This window comes from Electrophorus electricus, chromosome 4, assembly GCF_041902795.1.
Source record: "Electrophorus electricus isolate QZ-2024a chromosome 4, ASM4190279v1, whole genome shotgun sequence".
Classification (NCBI taxonomy): Eukaryota; Metazoa; Chordata; class Actinopteri; order Gymnotiformes; family Gymnotidae; genus Electrophorus; species Electrophorus electricus.
This window is the reverse complement of record NC_137500.1, coordinates 26,487,872-26,510,420: the sequence shown is the minus strand read 5'-3', so window position 1 is coordinate 26,510,420 and position 22,549 is coordinate 26,487,872. Positions and strand designations below refer to the sequence as shown.

Here is a 22,549-nt window from a genome sequence, read left to right as displayed (position 1 = left end):
GGTCATGACAGACCATGAACTTTGGGGTCATAAATCAAAATATATGCAGAGTGAAAATAGAAATCTAAAATTCAATATTTTGGTCAACATTTCAAATAATAGTCAGCACCTACACTGTTGAAACAGTAAAAATATAAATTTTTGTAAGTCCATAGTCAAGAAAACTATTTAATTTCATTTTTAATTGTTTTTTTTTTTTGTAGATACATTGAACCATAGTTAAATGGACTGCAGAATGACATGTGATGCAGTTTTGGACCTTTAATCTAAAAAAAAAAAAAATATATATATATATATATATATATATATATATATATATATATATATATATTGTTCCTACATAATTATTAAAAAAGAAAGAAAAGAAAAATTAAAAAAGAAAACCTTGGTTTTTCAGAAACCTCCTCGTGAGACTCTGACATGCTGTTTTATCCACTGGCTTTGCTCAAGCTGATAGCTCAATAATTTCAGACACATCTGCAGAATGACATAACCACGCATATTTGAGCAAACTCTCCGAACTTCTGACAGGGGAGCTGTATGCATGCGTTTCCACAGCGGCAGAGTGAGTTAGCCACCAGGAAAACACACACGAGTGTAAGTGGAGATGACAGGAGACAAAATTACTTTTTTTTATATCTTGTTCTCGCACCGTTCGGCATCTGCAGCTGAAGAGGATCGGAGAGAGATAAATGTGTTTGATACAAAGCTGGCTTAGCAAAACTGAGATGAAACCATGCACATCCGGATAATGCATTAGTTCGATTAGATAGATTATACCAGTTCCCTATATCATCTCTTTAACAAGATGTTGAAGGTGTTGGGGCATTAGAACTGTATTTGCATATGTTGGGTAAAGATTTAATGCAGTCTTTGTTTATAAGAGCCTCATCAAATTTGGTGAAAATTGTTGTCATGAAAAAGAAGGAGAAGAGCTTGGAAATGAGAGAAAAGTTTGGAAATGGGAGAAAAGTTTGGAAGTGGGAGATAAGTTTCGAAACGGGAGAAGAGTTTGCTTGTCAGGCACTTCACAGGGGGGATCTGGCTTCTTTAATGTTGGTGGATGATAATTAAAGCATTAATGACTGTGAATCAGCTCAGCGATTTACGTGATACTTTCCTTGTTAGGGGAGAAAAGCTACTCCTCCGTGCAGTCCTGCGTCTCTGCGTTAAACATGTCAGCACAGTACAGATGAACGGAGTTAATTTATCAACTGGAGTTCCTGCTCCAGTCAAAGCTACCTAACCAAGCCTCCTTTGAGAGACGCTTTGTTAAAATGAACAGACTTAAAGGAGTTCATTAAAAAAGAAAACAGAAGAAGAAGGAAGATGTTTGCATCTTTCCCACTGCACTGATGGGCCAGTGGCAAACCGCGAGACTGTCAAATCTAACAGATGAAATCATATCTTCAGAATTCATCATAATGAGAGGCAACATGTTCAAGTGCACTCAAGCGGAGAGCCTGACATTCGGCAGTATGCAGTGGCCCACTGCTCGGTGGCACTGTGCGTCCTTTGATCATCTGAGATGTGTTGTGCCACCAGAGATTGTCCCATCGCTGCATGAGACAGTCAACAACGGCCAATGCTGCAGTCTGCTTTCCCGTATGCCAGCATCGCAGTGCCAAGCTCAAGTCCTCCACGCGAGAGCTATTTGCATTTGCATATGCTGTAGCAGCAAAATTCACTGGAGCCAAGTCTCTGTAGAAAACAGAAAAGTCTTTTAGGCTTTATTTATTTTAGGCTTTATTGTTTTTAAACAGTCATGGATATATGCACACACACACACACACACACACACACACACTACAAGCTTCTACAGCTTATCATGGAAGGTGATTGCTCTGCTAGAACCATATTGATCCACGAACTACCAACCTGTGATTGCATGAATTTTATAGTCTACAAGGGTACTTTAATCCCAAGGATTATCAACTACAAATCTGCACATGTCTGTTCTAGTGGGTCTATCTGCTATTTGCTTGGGGGGGCTGTCAACAACTTTTCCTGTGAAACATCTTACATGAGTGGACATAAATTTTGCAGTTCTTGTGATCAAACAAATCTCTCATTTGGGCGGACGGTCATTCCGGAGAGCATGGATGCAGCCGGAGACCACAGCCCATCTCTGCCACAATCCGTGTGGGTTACGCTGCACTGGCGGAAGCTCAATTAGACGGCGTACGTCATGAATGCAAACGAAGCGCTTGATCTGACATTTCCAATAAGCCTGTCTCAGAGTACCAGTGGGTTTAGCCAATTAGCCATGTCAGTAATCAATTCCTCCGGAGCCCGTGCTAAGTCCTCACTTATCCTAGCACATAAATCAAAGACAGATTAGCCGATCAGTTACCCAGATGCGCTGACTTAATGGTCCACTTTAGGAAAGATGCAGCCAGAAATGAAAGCTAATGAACTCTGGTAGGACGATACCGATGAGATGCCTTTAGCCCTCCGAACAAAGCTCTCCGAGAGGGAAAGACAGCTGCCTCATTTTACGTTCAGCGGCAGACTTATTGTGTTCAGATTGTGGCTTCTCTCGTCTGTGTTTTTTTCCTGTTTAGCCAGGGTCTGATGTACAACCACCTGCTTTACGGCTTTGCAAAGGACGGATACACTTCTCTCCGGAGTCCGGGCCGGAGCAGTCTCCTAGCGGTGTAGCAGCATACAGGCAAAGCTCAACAACATGTCTACTTTACCGAGGTTACTTTAAGAATGTAGCAAAATGAAACATGACTTTGTTGTAAAAGTGGCCAGGTAGTTTGAAGCAAGGAACTTGGGTCTCTGTAGTCATGGAATATGGAGAGATATGCATGAGGGTTGGGATATGAATATAATTAAATTTGTTGAATTGTACAAATGTGTTTTTTTTTTTAAATAATAAACCCATTGCAGTAGACTTAATTAATAAAGCATTCAAATATTTCTCTCTGTAGACTAGATTGCCTTTAACTGAGAAATCAAACAAATTGTAATATTAATAAAAGAATTAATGACTTTAGAAACTCTGTTACCAGTTATGAGGAACTAGAAGAATCACAAACACATATCAGCTTTCACAGACCCAGACACGGGTTAAAGCTCAAAGGCAGTGGGACGTCTGAGCGACACGTTCTCGCTCCCGCTCTCATTACTAAACGAGTCCCTCGCTGCTCCTACAACATGTGACAAGGGAGTGCTCTTTTAAGTGTGTCTGAGTGCCAACGTCTTCCACGTGACACCTGCCTCTTCTCTTCTCTCACAAACAGCCTGACACCTGGAATGACCTCGGGGTGTTCACCATCGGTGTCCGACTTTGTCTGCTCTATCACCGCACTAGAATAGGCTAAAACATTAACATTTAACCCGATCAAAAGTTGGAGAGCTATGAGAAACTAAAAAGTTTAAAAGGCGCCACCAAACACAGCCAGACTAAATTAGTCACTCTGGCCCAAAGCTACTCAAATTTCTCTTAGAAATTGACACAGCAAAAACATTTTACTTTGTTTCCAGAAGGCTGTAATCTCAGTTTACCCAAACAGCACGTGAGACCTCACCATTTTCTAATACCACTGATTTAGCCTACAGCATAGGCAGGTTTGCTTGTACAGTGTTTTGATGGAGAAGCAATTTCCCAAAGTTAGTTTCTGGGGAAATATGTCCGTCTGTTCCTCTGCACTGCAGATTTAGGGATAAAAGGTAGGAGATATTTTATCTCCTTCTCACCACACGGAAAAAGTTTCACTTGAAAACCCTCTTTTTTCCGCCCACTCGGTTTGCGCTCGGACTTATCATCGGAGTAATCGGGCTACTGCTCGCAGCTGCGATTCTGCAGACCTTGGTTCTTACAAAAGAAAATCAGTTAAGCCATAACCGTGTTCATCTGCAGCTCAAAGAAAGCACTGTGAATTAATGACCTGTTAAAATGCAGAAAGCATGCCAAAACGAAATAAATTAATCTAAAAAAAAAAAAAAAAGATGCTTATGACAAGAGTGCTTGCCGAATGTTGAGTAAGTTGGCTGAATGCAGAATCGTGCGCGATTTTCTCTCGTTTATGAGGCCAGGTGCTTTTGTTTAGGGGACGTCTTTACACTGGGGCAATTTCATGACCAGTGAAGTGGACAGTCGAGGCATGTTTTGTGTTTCCTGAGCGTTCAGCCTATTCTGAGGCATCAGAGGCAACCGGACACGAATACCCCACACCGGCTGTGAATTCTGGTGTCAAAAAGCACCAACCCGTGCACACTGCAGACATTATCGTAACCTCGCAATCGTAAAGCCTCCAAAGCACGGGTTAATGGACCCGGGCGTTCCCCCGCGCAGTGCTGCGGTTCCATCCAATCCCTGCATTCCGCCTCGCGGATTACTGTTTACTCCTGGCAGATTGCTGTTTACTGTGATTTATCGGTGGCCGTCACTGGAGCCGGACGGGCCCCATAATCTCCCTCGGAGGCGTGTGGGTATGTGCCTCCACATAACAAGCGCCGGACCTGCGGGAACGGCACGGAAACCCCCGGGTTTTTGCGCGACGGGCACCCGGAATGCCTGTGTCTTCCTCTGAGGCCATCCTCATTAGGATAAATCGTGGCGATGCAGAAGTGAAGATCCGGAGCGCATCCATAAACACCCGCACATATTAGCTTACTGTGTTGCCTGGTTACGTTGGGCAGGTGAAAGAAAGCAGCAGAAAAAATCGCAGAGAAGTTAGATTGCATCTGATACTATAACTCAGAATGGATGCTACACCATCTTAAAATATCATCCATGCACAGAATACGGATGGAAAAAAAAATTAATGCAACCCGGAGGAATGATTTATGAGTGGACGTTCCAGCGGAGGGGTGCATTTAGAGTCACTTGTAGGTTATCAGAAAGAGCTCCTGGACAAGCGCGGGTGCTGAGATCCGACAGCGGTGGTGCGGGCCAGCCCGCGGCAGTCTGCCAAAGCCCTTGCTCAGAACCACTGGAGCAGGAACAGCAGGTGGAGGTGCACGGTTCTGAGAGAGTTCCACCTCGACACACAGCACATATCCTTATTTATTGAAATGGGAGAGGCAAAGGCACACACATACACACATGCATGTGCACACGCTCCAACACACCCACCCACCCACACACACACAACACGATTTCACAATTAACCGCATGCAATTTGTCATCTCAGAAGCTGAAAATCAACTCTGGAGCCATTTAACCAAGATAATAGGTAGGAGGTCCCAATCTGACGGCGACCATTTATTCCAGTCGCTCAATACACGTGCTATTGGGGGGGGGGGGGGGGTGATGTGCAGAGTGAGGTTTGTTCCACAAGCTGCACAAGCAACTGTTAATGTTGGAAGAGAACGTAGGGGTCCTTTTAGTAAAATGTCTGCTGTGTGCAGAGCCAGGGTGCATCATGGCTGAACTGAAGCAGAAACATACACAAACAAACAGGATCCTGATATGGGTTGGGAAGTGGAGTCGATTAGGGTCTAAGGGTGAAGTACTAGCCAGCCCACGCGGATGAAGCTCTTGTAATTGCCTACCAGGAAGCCACTCTGACCACCATTTTCATGTCCTGACCAAAACAGACTTCGGTACCTTAGATGGACAAAAGCATCCATAAAAAGAAAAGTTTGGACACTGTGCCCTGCCACATCTGAAAGAAAGAGCCACTTTGAAGGAGAAAGGAGCTTTAATTTGAGTTTCTCTATCATTTGTAAAACAGGCCTTAATTATGAAGAGTGTATGATAAAATGGTGGTAGCATATCCTATGTTCAACCTGATGGCCCCTCACACTCACCCTCAATGTCACTTTACAATAGTGAGTTATCTGAGACATACGGTGATTGACACTAAAGCATCAAGATGGTCTGTTTCTTCATAATAGTGGTAATTAATTAACTTATCACATTGCCCTTCAGTGTGTGTGTGTGCGCGTGTGTGTGTGTGTGAGTGTGTGTGCATGAGGGGAGGGAGAGCATGACTCATCAAAAAAAAAATTTCTTTCCAGCCAGTACCAAACAAAGGGACACATCATTAGCATCAGACAGTGTTTAATGAGGACTGGCAGTACTGGAGAGGACTGGGCAGTCAGGATCTTTGCAGCATAACACAAACATTTAAAGCACGAGAAGCCATTAGGGCCCGTGTGAACATGGCGTGAGCTGTCAACTAATTGGGTACCATCACTTACTCAGAGCCCCAGTCACAAGCGTCACACCATACGTAGGACATGTCGAGGGGGCTGTCAATTAGTCCCAGACTTCCATCCCGATTGGACAGGACCTCCCCTGTAATTATCATGCGTCATTCATGACATTCCACCGTTCAAGCTGCACTTTGCAATTTCCATCTTTTCGCAGGCCTCTAAGTTTTGTTGCGTTGGCTGTGTACTCAGCCTTGAGCACTGTCAGCCCTGAGTTCACCGTGCTGCGGCTGGTGTGAGGCCAGAAGAGCATGACAGCATGATGGCACCGCCATCACGGCAAGTCGTCTGTCACCATGGGTAACGGCTGGCTGTGGGGGCGGGGCCTGCCATGCTAAGTGTTCTATCAAAAAAAAATGAAGACACTTTCTCTGATGAGAGAGAAACACCCCGGTCTGTTTCTCCCTCACACACCCACACCCACACACACACACACACATACACACACTTTCTCTCACCCTCCCTCTCTCTTTGCCCTGCTCAGCCTCAAGGAGTCATTGATCTTATGAAATTAACCCTTTCGACCACTTCCATATGGTTCATCGTCTCCATATCTTAAAATACTCACATTGCAAAATGGCAGGCTTTTAAAATCTGTTCACTACCAGCTGGGTAACTGGAGGCGAGTGACTGCGCACCTGGACCAGAGAGCACTGCAGCTGTTCTCCATCTCGTCGGAGCGGTGTGCTGGAAGGGCATGTGCACGTTTGCCTATGCTGACTAATCCATCCCAGGTTGTTCTCCTTGTAGCAAATACTCCACTGCATTTATTCCCCCCCCCCTCAACCCTTTCATCTCCCTTGCTGATCTACTGAGGGATTCGTCAGCTGGTGGGGAGGGGGGGGGGGCAGATTGGAACAAATTACAGGCACTTCAACCCGCCGCTAAGTCAGAGGAACGGAAGAGAATGAAAATGACTAAGACTCCTAAAAAAGCCAACGGGCAGGGATGTTGTAGAGAGCACTTTCCGTCCCCGGGGACAGCGTGGTGTCCCCAAGTGTCTCGCTTCTGCGTGTTGGTCAAGCGGAGGATGGTCAGGCACTGGAGACGCAGCCACAGATTGGGCTGCAAAAAAAAGTGCTGTGGAGGCTTTGCTGGGGCCGAGGATATTCTGCACCACTGTGTTCTCACTCTGCCAGACGAGGGTCCCGTCACGCACTTACAGAAGTGAAGACAGCTCTGGGATGTGGGACTCTGGCAAACTTTGGTGGGTTTTTTTATAACTGTCTGAAACATTGCAAATGAATTACATGGGAGGATCACGGTCTGTTTTCCGTAACAAAAACACATGTAGCGCCCTTGATTCTGAGAAAGGCACTATATAAATGTAAAAAATAATAATAACAACATGATCTGACTCTGGTTACTTCTTTTTCCTTAGGAATTAGCATCGGAAGGCGGCGGTTGTTATAAAAAAAAAAAGATTTCCATCTAGTTATTAAATCAGGAATTATGATCTTCCACACATCAGGAATGTGTATAAGCTCGATGCACGCACACACGCACACACACACACACACACACACACACGCACACACACACACACACACACGAACACACACACACACACAGCTAGGGGCTCGGCGAGAGGCAGAGAGGCCAAGTAGAAGAGAAAGAGTGGGGGGTTTCGGGTGTTAGCCTTGGCCTTAGCCATGAGTTATGCGTGCTCTCACTAGACAGGAAGGCCGTATCCGCTGCACCCTATCACAGTGCAGGAGAGCACTCAGTCGGGGGTCTGCGTCACCCCAGGGCAGATGTGGCCAATCCTCCAGCACACTGAGACCATCCTTCTGGCTCCCGTCCAGCTGTCCAGCTCCCAGAGGGGGGACCAGGTCTTCCTGCCTGCCTGCACACGTGTTGCCATTAGTGCTAAGGAAACCAGAAAGAAAGCTCTTTGCTGCTTGTCTCCGTACAGGACTCGCAGCATGGCTACCTGAGGTCAGAGGTCAGAGGTCGTACACCCACTCACTGTACAGGGGAGTGCGGCAGCAGCCACCTATGAACCTTGACACAGGTGGTGAGATCATATTATTCTGTCTAATGAGCCATTCAGAGAAAAAAACTTTATTACAAGAATTTAAAGGATCATTTATTCTCCCAGACTGTCATTATGTACAAATACAAATACAGCCAGTAATGAAGCTTCATTGCCTAGAACAACATACATATGATTTTTTCTCCATCAGTGTAAGTGAAGGAAGGAGATGGACCAAATGTCTGGACTGAGGCTGGACTGAGGCTGCACTTTGACATAATCAATCTTGCCTTACACACGCACTCGACGAGGAGGACATTGCCAATGCTTACAACTTCAGCTCATTCCACATACACAGGGCAGACTGTTCATTTTGGAAAACCAGGCAGCCTTGACTGCCAGCGTTCTATATGTGCCAACTTTGAATATGTACTCAACGGCCTCCTCTCAGTCTGAGGACACAATATTTAAAACGCCAGTTCACATTATTACTGAAGCTATAATCATGCACGGGAAGGTTTTATTGAGAGAGAAATGGATTAAAACACTTTGGCTGTGGTTTTTTGAAGCTTGTGGAGAGACATCTGAAAACATTCACACAAACGCTTGACTAATTGCACAGTAGTGTCAAAAAAAAAGTGTGGAGTGTTTGTCATTGAAAAAAAAGGACAGATAAATGACGTGCGCTGGGAGTGCTTCTACTTCTTCCCTGTCCTTCTACGAGCTGCCCTGAACTTACTGATGAAACCTTCGTTCGTGTGTATGTGTGTGTGTGTTAGCTTGCATGTTTTTAAAATATGAACAGTGATTCTGGCTAGTTGTGTAGCTCTCATGAAAGGTCTCAGTGTCGCCCTGCATGGAGTCAGCATGCCCCTACCCGCACACACTCACCGCACAGCTCACCCTTACGAGCAGGTGTTGATGCGTGCGCTTGCGCCAGCTTCACACCCCACCCATGTCTGAAGTTCCATGTTCCAGCTTCCAGCGTTTCAGAAGAAAACCCAGGGCCTGCACTTCACTTTTCTTAAAAATGCATTTGGAGACATTCAAGGTCTCTGTATTAGCCTAAAAAGATCACGTCAGTGTCTTGTAATAGCACTTAAGCCGACTCTATTCTGGACGTGGACAGATCATAATCAGGAGCTTGTTGTATGTCTGCTAGGACGCTTCATCTCACACTAGTTTCTTGCACTGCCGTTCCCCTCCCCTTCAGGGAGGGTGTCAAGGCTGCGTCGTTTCTCACATGATGGAGAGGATAGTGGGGTGGCGGCTAGCCTTGCTGTGATTATAGCAGAGTCAATCTGGCCAGAGCCGAGCATGTGTGAGTGCGGTGAGACTGTTGAGAACAGTGAGAATAGTGAGAGCGGTGAGAATAGTGAGTGTGGTGAGATTAGTGAGAACAGTGAGATTAGTGAGAATGGTAATATTAGAGATAACGGTGAGAATAGTGAGAGCGGTGAGAATAGTGAGTGTGGTGAGATTAGTGAGAACAGTGAGATTAGTGAGAATGGTAATATTAGAGATAATGGCGAGATTAGTGAGAACGGTGAGAATGGTGAGTGCGGTGAGATTAGTGAGAACAGTGAGATTAGTGAGAATGGTAATATTAGAGATAACGGCAAGATTAGTGAGAACGGTAAGAATGGTGAGTGCGGTGAGATTAGTGAGAACAGTGAGATTAGTGAGAATGGTGAGAATAGTGAATGCGGTGAGATTAATAAGAATGGTGACATTAGAGATAACGGCGAGATTAGTGAGAACAGTGAGAATGGTGAGTGTGGTGAGATTAGTGAGAATGTTGAGATTAGTGAGAGCAGGGAGATTAGTGATAATGGTGAAATTAGTGAGTGCAGTGATATTAGTGATAATGTTGAGAATAGTGAGAGCAGTAAGAGCAGTTAGATTAGTGATAGCAGTGAGAATAGTAGTGATAATGGTGCGATTAGTGATAATGGTGAGATTAGTGATACAGTGAGAATAGTGAGAGCGGTGAGATTAGTGAGAGTGGTGAGATTAGTGATAACTGTGTGAGAGTGGTGTGCGAGTGGTGTGAGAGTAGTGTGAGAGTGGTGAGACAGAGAGGCACTGCACACACATTTTATATCTTAGATCTGCTTTACATCATGATATCGGGTGTGCATCGGGTGTATCGTTAGGCAAACCCCACATGACAGAATGTAGCTATGAACAAAAAGCTTGTATGGGGAGAACAAAAAGAGCAAAGTGGGTCATTAGAAGAAGTGCAATACCTCATGTGTGTCTGTCTCTGTTGATGTCTTCCTGTAATAAAGTAGATGTGTTTTACCACTGCATTCAACACGAAATAGGAGTGCTTCAATACACGACCCAACACAGATAAAACACTACCCTGCCCTGTGGTGAATCATGCACACACTGGCTAATGTGGCCACCACACAATAGCAGCAGCCTCACTACACAGCTTAGCTCATGGGCTGGGACAGGCCTTTTTGGTCTCTTTTTTCACTCAGGGAAGATGCTCAGGTAAACTGCAACCTGAGAAGCCGGTTCAAAACAGAGAATAGCAAGGACCCACAAAAACAAAAAACAAACAAAAAAAAGCCTCAATTCAGACATGTCCAGCAGTCTATATAACAGCTTGGCTCAAATGCCAGTGCTAAATGAGCTGCCATCGACTTATATTGTTAATGGGAATTTTTTGTTCCTCATCTCTCAGTTAATGGTAAAATCCATTGTTGGATAAATGGCTGGAATGTGAAGGATAAAGGCAGGCAATGCGCCCGGAATGGCGTTATCATCCGCCCATGCTCTCAGCACCCGGCAGCAGCTGTATAAAATACGGCCACTGTCTTTCCTGACAGCACGTGTGTCCCTCCAGGCTTTGGCCTTTATTTAAGAATCGGAGACTCCCACCAAGACAGACCCTAATAGAAACAGTTTGTCACTTTTTAAGAGAAAGATGGCCGCGTCAGCCTGCACAGCTCTGCGCGGAGATGGGAGACATGCCTGTCGTAAACGTCGTCAGCTTGCGCGCCAGCAAGGCCGTTCCCTACGCTGACCTTTTCACCCGAGCGGGTCCTTCTGCGGTGGCACCAGTGCTGTGTGTCACAGGCCAGACGCTGCGGTATGGGCCGCTTCCTCTCGCCCCGGTGGATGTGTCCAGCTTCTGGAAAGCCTGACGACATGTTTCGAAATGCATACGGCGCTGATACAGCTCCTCTGTTAGGGAGTGGTGTGGGGGTGGTGTTGGGGTGGAGGTGGTGTTTGGGGTGGGGGCTTATGGGACACTGACATGCTTTTGCTTTTCTCTCCTTCCCTCCAACCTCCTTTGCTCCCATTTTTCCCCCCTAAGAAAAGAAACGACTCAAAATCGGTCCACAGGACGCTCATCCTTAAAGTCTATAGTCTGCTGTCATCTGTGTTGCCGTGGTGAATTCCATTAATTTGGGCATCGGTTGTGTGAAAGTTCATTAGTGAAAAGGTCAGCGCTTCTGGGTGTCCAGTGTGAGGTACGGGGCCACTCTGCTGCCCAGCTCATAGCCCAGGCTAATTCCCTGCACCTCTGGCCAAGCAGAGTGTAAACGGGTCTAATATGGATTGATCAATCTCCTGTGGCAGGTCCTTGGCACGGTGCCCTACCTTCTCCAGCGCTCTTCACAGGGGGACGTCAAACGCTTACTGACGTTCCCTCCGTCCACTTCATCTGGCTCTAACAAGCCGAGAGACATGGGAGTTCATGGCTAGGACCTAGGACAAATGCAGATCCCTTAATCTGCTAGCTAGGCAACCTAATATATCTCTAATGTAACGTGATTTGGCTTTGTGTTAAGTCGGCGAAATTCCAAACCAGTCAAACACCTGCTGGGGACTCCTGTATCTTTTGCTAAGGCTGGCGCAAGAATGATATTTATCGAAGCCAAATCTCTTCCTTAGTGGTGGGTCATCATTCATGTTTTAAGTTTTGCTGCTTCATTCCTTGCCTTTGTACATATTCAGGAATAGGAAAATAAAAAAGTTTGACTTGGCATCATAATAAATATGTGGGAATGGGGAGATATTCCCCGGAACATTAGCAGGTCGCACTCTTCATGTTACCACTGCCTTTAATATTAACGGCGGGGCAGGGAGGCAAGGTGGAAGGCTCCCTCCAGCAGAGGGAGCCGTAAATCCGCAGGGGCCTCAGCCAGACAGGTGCCCTCTGCCTCGCTCCTCTCTGCTGCCCTAGTAACGGCTTGTTTCCCTTTCGTGGGACGCTGGAAAATGGGTCTGTTCCTGGCTGCTGGCCCGGGGTCAGCCGAGACCGTTCCGGTGCCGCGTGGGATTCTGGCCGAACGTCAACAGACTCCAGTGTCTCTTCTCCTTCCCGAATTGCATCATGATGTGCATTTCCAAAAAAAAATTTAAAATCATTGTTGAGATTAAAAAGGAACTTCTGGTCCTGCCCTTCCTTCACTCCCCTCGCTACACGACTCTGTGAATCTGTGACAAGTGCTATCAGATTTCTCTAGTCATGCATTCTCGTCTTCCTGATTAGCATCCCTGGGACTGAAGCACTCCGCGCACACTTTAGCGCAGGGGCTGCATTGACTTTATTGATCCAATTCATTAAAAGGCCACCCACAAAACGGGAGAAACCACAGAACCTCTAGACGTTTGCCTCTGCTCTCCGGAGCCCTGCGCCAGCCGATAAGAGAGAGCTGCAGTCTGCCTCGGAAGTGCCAGGTAATTTGCCACCCAGCAAACACGGGCAAACATTTGAGTAGCCTGCAGTGATTAAATGCCACAGATACCCAGCCCACACTTACGATTGTGAAAGTGACTGATAATAAAGAAATAATGAATGAAGAAAATAATACATGCATAGTTTGAGGATATGATACCCCCTTGATATGAGGAGCTCATTCATCCTGGCTGTCAGAAAATGTTACGCCACGGGTACGATGAAACCAGACAGCTGCATCCATCACAGTGTTACCAGTGACATCCACTCAGTATTTTCTATTTGTTTACAAAATTCTCTCTCTCTCTCTCTCTCTCTCTATGCTGCTTGTGCCCCCATACTCATTTTTCTTTGGCATATGTCTTTTGCACTTGTGAATAAAGAGAGAGGGATAAAAGTGTCTCCCATTAGACATGGATGTCTGGTGCAGTAGCGATCACCTGAAAAATGCATCCAATGGCTTTGGCGTGGTTGTGCACCAGGGGGAAGGAATGCAACATGTGGCATGCGAGTGAAAGACTGTCACGGGAGAGTCCAGAGACACGACGCCTCGTGATAGGAGGAGCTAAAAAGTCATGAGGCAGCCATTGCCTCTCAACCGAGAGACGCAGAAGAAGGATGGATGTGGCGGAGGATGGGCGGGGCGGAGGACAGCCATGGTGGAGGACGGGCGGGGCGGAGGACAGCCATGGTGGAGGACAGGCGGGGCGGAGGACAGCCATGGTGGAGGACGGGCAGGGCGGAGGACAGGCAGAATGGAGGATGGACGTGGTGGAGGAGGGTGTGATGAAGTATGGGCATTGTGGAGGACAGATGTAGTGGAGGACGGGCGTGGTGGAGGACGATCGTGGTGGAGGACGATCGTGGTGGAGGACGATCGTGGTGAAGTCCGACGCCCAAACTCTTCTAAAGGAAAACCTGCATTTGTTGAGAAAAAGCTCTGAGGCCTAATTTAAGGCATGATTGCTTCCTGGTATGAGGGTCAGTGAGGTGCTTGTGCATGTCTGTACAACAGAGCCTGTAGTCGGGGGCTCAATTATGTAAACAACGTTCACCTGTACTGAGCTTCAGCGTAAAAGCCCCACACACGAGAAGACAGCAGCTGATCGGACTGACGCTTGGCATACTGCATAAACCCAAACATCCCATGAAGGAACTTGTTGAAATCAATAATCCTCCCTGTCTGCACAACGCAGACGAAGACCACAGCTCACTGCTGCCACACACGGCTGTTTGTTCGTGCTAAACGGCCACTTGCTCTGTGGAACAGCCAAAGCCCTCTATTTGAAGTTGGGTCACAGAGGCACTACACCTATCTAGCAGAAGAAACCAGCTCTGTTTCCTATTTCTCTTTCCCACGCACATACACACACACACATTTTTTTTTCTTGGGTAACTGTCAACAGTCGCTCAGCTAATGAGCCTCTGTTTGGCCCTTAGAGGACACCGTAGTCTTCAAACCCTGAAGCCATCCCCTGCATTTCTTAACAGGACTGGTGGGAAAGGGGCCCGGCTTTCATCCTGAGCAAATGCCTCCGCGTTCTCGAGCACCGTTTCAGTCTGTGGGGGTAATTTCCAGCTCACTGCTCAGTGACCATTTTAAAATGACCTGTCACCGAGATTAATCCAGACCCAGGAACCTTACACTTCGCCCAACTGTGACTCCATCTACCTCCTTACATTATGTACTGTTTGGAGCTATTATGGTTTAATATTGTAGGCAGATGACTATGTGCGATATTGAATAATGTCAGGATGAAAGGTCAAAACCATCAAACTGACTGACATTAGATGAATGGCAAAGAGCCTATTCAACTGCTGGGTTTAAGGCATCTATAATTAAACATGAGGACAATTTTAAAGGCCTTGAATATGTCAGGAGCAAAGAGGCAGCAGAAACAGCCAGGTAGCACACACATTACGAGGCTTTGGGTCCCCATGGTTTTAATATCCCTCTCTGTCAGGCCCTAGAATATGGTCAAAGTCCATTAAGTCTAAAAGTAGCCCTGCTGTTCAGACGCTTTGATACTGTGTGCGAAATCAGAAGTGGATTGAGAAAGTCAATGAAAGAAGAAAGGGGTCTAACTATTCTGGCGACAGTTTCAATCAGGAATCATAACAGTTAAATGAGCCTGCTGGTGTGGTAGAATTTGAAAAAAAAAGGATTTTGAATTAAAAAAAAAAAGAAGAACAATGATAACTTCTCAATTATACTTCTCAAAATGACAACAGAATGACAGGATACTTTGTGCATAATGGGTCCTAACAGTTAGAGGTCACAGGTTATGATCCATATGAATATATCCCTGCTATCAAGACTAAGTGATATATTCTCCCAACAGTAATGCGATTCTAATGGCTGCACCAATTGAAGACCGCGTCGTCTCTGATAAACCCTTTATTATGAGTGATGTCAGTTTCAGATGAGATCCGTGAGACGTTCGTTTCAGGGTTGCCAAAATACGCCTCCTGATAATGTTCTCTTTCTCCCGCTCTGTTTATCACTCGAATACAGCGAACACAGATCACAACTCACTGTGTATCAAAGGTGAGGACTCGAAGGCCATCAGAGTGTAACTGTAGAGGAACGCGGCCTTTAGTCTGGAGGCTACTCTGATTTCTCTGATGTTTAATAAGAGAGACCACAGAAAGCAGCTGCTACGTATTTTTTTATGAGCTATCGGAGATCGGAGTCTGCCGTGTTATCGATGCGAGGAAAATGTCTTTGTGGCCACTTCATTTTCACCTTTATGGTTTACTCTTTCTTCTTCTTCTTCTTCTTCTTCTTCTTCTTCTTCTTGCATATATCTCACCTAGCAATGCATCGTTATCGCTAAAGTTTAAAATTGAAAAGGTCTCCAGATCCGGTGCCACCAGGGATCACGTCTTATCCATGTAAAGTGGAGTGTTAATATTCACCATGCTCACCTTAAGCTTAAAGTCCTTCACATGAAAAGGCAATGGTCTGACTGTGATTAACTACATCGGGTTGCCAAATCATTTAAACAAATGTCCCCGAAGGTCCCACTGTATGTGCAGGCATTTGGTTCATTAGCATGTAATGCTGCAGGAGGCGAGTCTCACCGGGCTCGTCTGCGCGTCTGTCATGCAGATGAGAGTGCATCCCGCGTATTTTCTGGATGGTAAGTCTTTAACTCTGGGCTGGTGTTGGAAACCAGTGTGGCCAAGGCCCACTCTACCAAAGCACAGAGCATACTGCAGAATAAAGGTCAGGCAGGGTAACAGGGGCCCCAGCGATAATGACATCTCCACGCACACCTTCCTCGTGGGATAGGACAGAGAAATAAAGCATTAAACCCAAGATTTTTCAAAGCCATGTTCATTAAGAAAAAGTGTGACTGGATGTGCAAAACCTTGGAAAACCATGGGTTTCCAAAATCTTATTAACAAGTAATAATAATAATAATAATTTTATATATATATATATATATATATATATATATATATATATATATATATATATATATATATATATATGTCATAACATGCAATACGTTATAATACATTATAATATGTTATAATAACATAATAACATCTAATAATATGTCATACGTACTGATTAGCTGAAACCCCATATTTGATCTTTTTTTTTAATTTTATGCGAATAGTGAAATCTTGGCATTTTTCTCTCGGTGGTCTCTCAGTGTTTATGGAGGCTTTTGGTTATCAAGGTCTTGTAAATTGTTCAGCAATGGTAAGTCCAGGTGCCTGGTCTAATATATGAGCTCCTCTGCCACTGAACTAGAGGGCTTAATCAGTTCACCTACATGGTGGCGCACGGATGGAGCACGAGTGGAGCAAACGTGATTCACATCCACAATGTCAAGTAGCATGTTAAGATCATATGACAGTCCTGAACTGGTCTGAAGCTGCTGAGGTAAACACGTTAAACTGACGCTGTATGTAATGGACAGAGTTTGGGTGTCTCAGCTCAACAAGGAGAACCTCCTTCATGACTCTTCTGAACTAGCTCTCTTCTTGATCCAAAATGTTTGTATTCTTGTCATTAAAGACGTGTCCTTGGTTCTTCAGCTGTATGTAGAGTTCTGAACCCTGACCTGAGGGGAGAGCTCTCTGATGCTGTTTCATCTCACCGATAGACACGTCTGAGCATTCCTCACCACACTGGAATGCGCCATGCTGTTGGCTGCACGGCCTTCCGATTGTACAGGTTTCTGTCATTTTGTCTTGCTGCGTTTTAAACATGCTAGAAGGTGATATTTGTTGAAGATCGCATGCATGGACTTGACCAGGCTGTTCTCACTCTGTTGCTGCCTCTGCCCTGCCTCCCTCTTGTCTGCTCTCGCTCTGTTGCTGCCTCTGCCCTGCCTCCCTCTTGTCTGCTCTCGCTCTGTTGCTGCCTCTGCCCTGCCCCCCTCTTGTCTGCTCTCGCTCTGTTGTTGCCTCTGCCCTGCCTCCCTCTTGTCTGCTCTCGCTCTGTTGTTGCCTCTGCCCTGGCTCCCTCTTGTCTGCTCTCGCTCTGTTGTTTCCTCTGCCCTGCCTCCCTCTTGTCTGCTCTCGCTCTGTTGTTTCCTCTGCCCTGCCTCCCTCTTGTCTGCTCTCGCTCTGTTGTTGCCTCTGCTCTGCCTCCCTCTTATCTGCTCTCGCTCTGTTGTTGCCTCTGCCCTGCCTCCCTCTTGGCTTGTCACGCTGATCAACATGCATGACTTTTCTGTTTTGCCAAAAAGGCCAGTCAGGGTAATCACAAGCTTCCGTTGCTTCTCTGAGAGCGTTGCCTTGCATGTGTTTGGACTTGGTCCTCGACGACATATTCGCAGACAAGTTCAAGTGTAGAGTTCTAATATCTTGTGTGCTTGTGTGCCAGCAGGTGTTTGGAATCAAACAGCAAACTGTGGTTGGTATGAGTGAACTTCCTGCAGACTTCAGTATCGAGTTACTACCCTCTTTTAAGTGTGCTGCACGGTCTGAAAAGGCCAGGTGGTTGATTTGCACATCTATCAATATCAACTCGATGTAGCTGTCCGCTGAGTTGATGTGATTAGTGAAGGTTTGCACCTCCTGGACTTCGATCTTGACCTTGGTGTCATCCGGACATGTTGAGTATTGGCTAGGTCTGGTTTCCAGGAAGCTGTCTTGTGTTCAGACTGACCACAGCAACCAGCTGTGTTTTTATGTGCAAAAAATATCCTTGCATTTTAAGTGACAGTGATGTTCAGACATCAACTCAAGCAGAGGACACAGTTGCAGGTTGAGTTCAGATCTTGGACATAGAGTGTTATCCTGTATCTTGTATTTCCTCACAGTTTCCATTGCATCAGTAGTTGCTGTGCATGTAAATTCAGTAACAACTCAAAATTTGTACTTAAATATTGGCAACTACTTTTTCTTTCAAATTTCAATGAATGCATTTACTCTGAGGTAACATCTTATATTCCTATTCTTAAAAGACTGTAGACCTCACATGTAAGACAGACTAGACTGACTGTAGACCACAGAGAAGTGAGACAGGCCAGACTGACTGCAGACTGCAGAGAAGTGAGACAGGCTAGACTGACTGTAGACCACACAGCAGTGAGACAGGCTAGACTGACTGTAGACCACACAGCAGTGAGACAGGCTAGACTGCTATAGCCACCTGAAAGGAAGCTGTCAATACTACTAGTTGCCATGTCAATAAAATTAATGACATAACAAGGTCAGAATTAACATATGTCAGTCATTCAATTGGCTAATGGACACTGATAGACTTTCTGCTTCACAGGTTCTTTGAGTTCAAATCGACTCCTGGCTCAGCTAATCACAAGGGAAGTGGTTGCTTTTCTGTCTGCTCTGGTAAAAGGAATTAACTCCGGACTAAGTGTATTAAATATTACATTAGGTAAGCATTAACTTCCCTCCAACTCCTTACGTGGGGCTGATCCACCAAAGTCTGCAAGGCTCCTGACTCTCTTTTGATTTGTTTTTTAAGTTCAGCACATTTAGTGGTGACTTCAGGACTGTTGTGAGGCACTATCCAACTCCAGTAGCCCTACAAAGTATTACGGGGTATCAAACGCAAGTCTTCGCCAAGTCTTTTTGAAGGAAATAAGTGGCACGCTAATGCAGCACTCCAACTCTGTACCACAGACACAAAAACAGGGCAGATGATGGATTTTCAGCTGAAAGTCAAACAACAGCCATATCATGACCGCATGTTTAAAGGACAAAGCTCTCAGCAGACTCGTATCCGATGGTGAGCCTGTCCCCGTAAGGCTAAATAAATCTGCCGTTCTTTCCTAGAGTTTCAGTAAGGATCACTCATGGAAAAAAGCACCAAAAAGTTCTCAAAATAATCTTTTCATCTCAACTGACGGACCTGCCTTGCTCAGGGATACAATTACAGGATGTAGCGGAAAGCCAAGAATATTATAAGAACCAATTTACACAGTACATATACATTCGGGTTCTGAATTATTTACCACATTTTATGAAAACGAAGAAAATGGATATTGCAGAAAACAAATAATTCATTGCTAAGATACATTACCTTGCTTCAAAATTATTGACAATCCGGTTTTATTACTTCATACAGCACCGTTACAAGAATAATTTTACTAATTCCATATGTACACTGTACAAGGCCGTAACAAACACAGCTGGATCTTGGGTCTAATGAGTTTCTTCCTGTACACCTTCCAACAAGCCTAGTGCTATGGGGCAGACGTGTTAAGGTTTATTCTGAGACTGTGACTCTAAAATGAGGTGTGATGCTTCAGGTTGTTCTTTGGCTACCTCGACACCTTACTCTGTGTGTAACCAGGAAACGAGTGTTCTCATGACTTATTCCCGGCCAGGTTGTTCCAACTGTTCCAATGGTCCAAATCCTTGTGATTTTTGCTGTAACCGTAGTTTATTCATTCTCTTTGTGCCAGAATCATCTGGGCTTTCTCCATTGCAATGCTCCACAGGTTCGATCTAACACTGAATAAACAAGCACAGGGGTGTGACCAAGGAGAACACAAACTGTGTGAAGCTACTTGTCAGATAAGCCCTTCTCTGTAGAAGAAAATGCTGCACGGTCGTACCTTCCAGTTCTACTGAGAGCGCTGCAGTGTCAGTCTTCGGTCATAGTTACACTTGGATTTCAATTTGATTCAATTTTTACAACATCTACGTCAAATATGCTTTGACTTTTACATGAGCAAAACTGTGCATGTGTGTCTTGTAATATTTATACCCCTAATGAAACAGGTTAGGATGGAAACTCACACCATGGTTTCTTAATCATTTCCAATCCATCATTTTAATGGTTTTCTGGATGTCAATCATTCCTTATTTATTTATTATTTGTTTATTTATTATTAGAACATTTTTAATTTTCAACTTTCTCATACACACACACAGAGAGAGAGAGAGAGAGAGAGAGAGAGAGAGAGAGAGAGAGATACACATGTTGCATGTTGTCTAAAAGTCTCATTAAAATACCAATTCCAACAGAAACATTTATCAAATGAAATCTGTAATCAGCTCACACAGCATACTCATTCACTTCAGGTCAGTCTGAGTGCTGAGATATCCCTCCGGTCCGTGTGGAGCTACGCGTTCAGCGGGCTCGTATTACACTGACCCACTGAAAATCGAAAAGTGCGACATGCTGCATGCCTGAGAATCTATACCCTAATCCTGGCGGGCTGCGTGGCATTTCATATTCTGTTTATGTTTCAGTACACTCCTAAACAAACGAAAAATTGCTTTCGATAAAAACAATTAACACCTAAAAACTCTTTAACGTTGCGAAATCAAATTACATCGTATTCAAACTTGTCTTCACGCAACATCCCTACAAAAGGACAGCCGTATCCTCGCAATCAACTTAGCGGGACGTCTTTACTAACAATATTTTAGGACAGGTAAACTGACGTTGGTATGTCACCGCACTCTCGTTACTGACACATTTTCATAAATAATTAAAATCCGGTTTCAAAAAGTGTGAGTTTCTCACATGTAGATTTAACCTGTATTTGATATCGACTAAACATACGTAACATACGTCCGTACCAGTCTGTACAAGTCCTGCAGGAGCTAACTTCATTATTGCCAGTGTTCCAGTGGGCACGGTAAGTCACAGCCTACTTAATGAGCAAGGGAGTCACATACCTGAAAACAATAGATGAACGAAGTAGATGCTAATCAGGTCCATTTCTTTAAGATTTCTGAAGAGATCTAATTCCAAATATCGCACAGTCGCTTTGTTCGTATATCTGACGTTACCGTGTGAAGTACGAGTCCCTCGTCCGTGCGGAGCACATATCAAAATGTGACGCAAAACGAGTTGGAAACGCGCAAAATTCCAAACGCTTTAATATAGGTCGACGTTCGCCAATACCCTACAAAAATAAACACTAAATTATGACCTGTACCGCTGTATTTAGAATCAAGGTTTTAGTGAAATTTGTCCTCGGTTAGGGGAAGCAGAGTCCAGTAAGCTTACTCTAATATTTCTCCGCGTCCTGGAACATACTAGCGATCATATCACAGGTCCCTTCAAACTCCGCGGAGGAAGCAACTGTTGGAGACGCGGAGCTCGGAGAGCGTGAATGCGCGTGAGCTCTGGCGAGAGGGAGACCGCGCGAGCGGACGCGCGAGCGGACGCGCGAGCGAGCGGGTCAGGTGGAGGGGCGTCGAGTAAAAGCGCTCGCGCGAACTGCGGGCTAGGGGTGTGCAAACTGAGCGTGGTTTCGGATGAATCATTTTGTCGTCCACATACTTGGCGCCCTTATTTCTCCCCAAGTCTTACAAGGAGGCATGGCGTGGTAGGCGTGTGGAGTACCTTTGCAGCTCAATGCATCTTTATAGACCGAAACCGTCTTTAAATTATAGCCTAATCCTCGTGAAAGGGCGCTAAAAGAGGCACCAGCAGCGTGCGCGACCAACGCTGAAAGACGTTTAATGAGATTCCCTGGATCGGAATTGACACCTGGTGAAGTGGGTTGGTTCAGACTAGCCTCGGGCTGTGTGATTTGCATTAATACCGAGTGACATTGCTTTTTTTAATCATTATTATTATTACGCGAGATCATGGGGAATTGGGTTGCTACAGATAACTTTCTCACGTTCACATGTTAGTAAGGAAAAGCAAGCCATGGTTAATGGTCCCGAAAGGACTTAGTGTGCGCGAGCGTTCCAATGCGGTAACCAGTGGTATGAAGTAAACGATTAATACAGAACTAAAAGTCATTCTGGGGCTAAACTTGAATAAAATCTAAATAACTGGAACAAGATGTAGTTTCCAGCTAGAAATGGATGTCACGTGGGAATGTCTGTGTGTTCTGTTGCATGGAGATTTTGTCTTATGTAGCTAATCTTAGTATCCCTGTCTATGTTTGTACAGCAATGAGCACAACCAGGACAGAGATTTAACAAGTCAAAGTACAAACAAGTCTAATGCACTTTGAAAGCCAGAAACACCAGTGATGTGTTTTTAGATCTCAGAAGCTGGAGTTTTAAAGGCAACATAGACCTGCCATTGTTGATGGCAGCTACAAATAACCTTTCTGTCACTGATGCCAACTTGAAACATGGGGTTTTTCCTTTCCAGGAATGCAGCAGTGTGCCTGGCCTATGTCTCAGTGGTGCTGTTCCACGTCTGCGCCCGAGAACCCCCCACACCCCGTGATGTGTCTTAAAAGCCAGCCAGATGTCTGCCCGGTGCTCTCTGCTGAGTGTGTGCAAGACCTTGACGCCAA

General features: G+C 45.2%; 1 protein-coding gene across 2 annotated transcripts in view; it reads right to left on the bottom strand.

The window, feature by feature from the left end:
- Nucleotides 1-21,675, bottom strand: part of gfra4b (GDNF family receptor alpha 4b) — a 34,955-nt gene extending 13,280 nt beyond the window's left edge. The window contains exon 1 of one of the 2 annotated variants that reach the window (XM_035535195.2): nucleotides 20,961-21,675. In XM_035535195.2, coding sequence (XP_035391088.1) covers nucleotides 20,961-21,003 — 43 coding nt within the window. In that variant the 5' untranslated portion in view covers nucleotides 21,004-21,675. Of the gene's footprint in view, nucleotides 1-15,926; nucleotides 16,123-20,960 lie in introns of those variants that run through there. The other variant, XM_035535196.2, reaches the window with a different exon arrangement.
- Nucleotides 21,676-22,549: the final 874 nt, after the last annotated feature.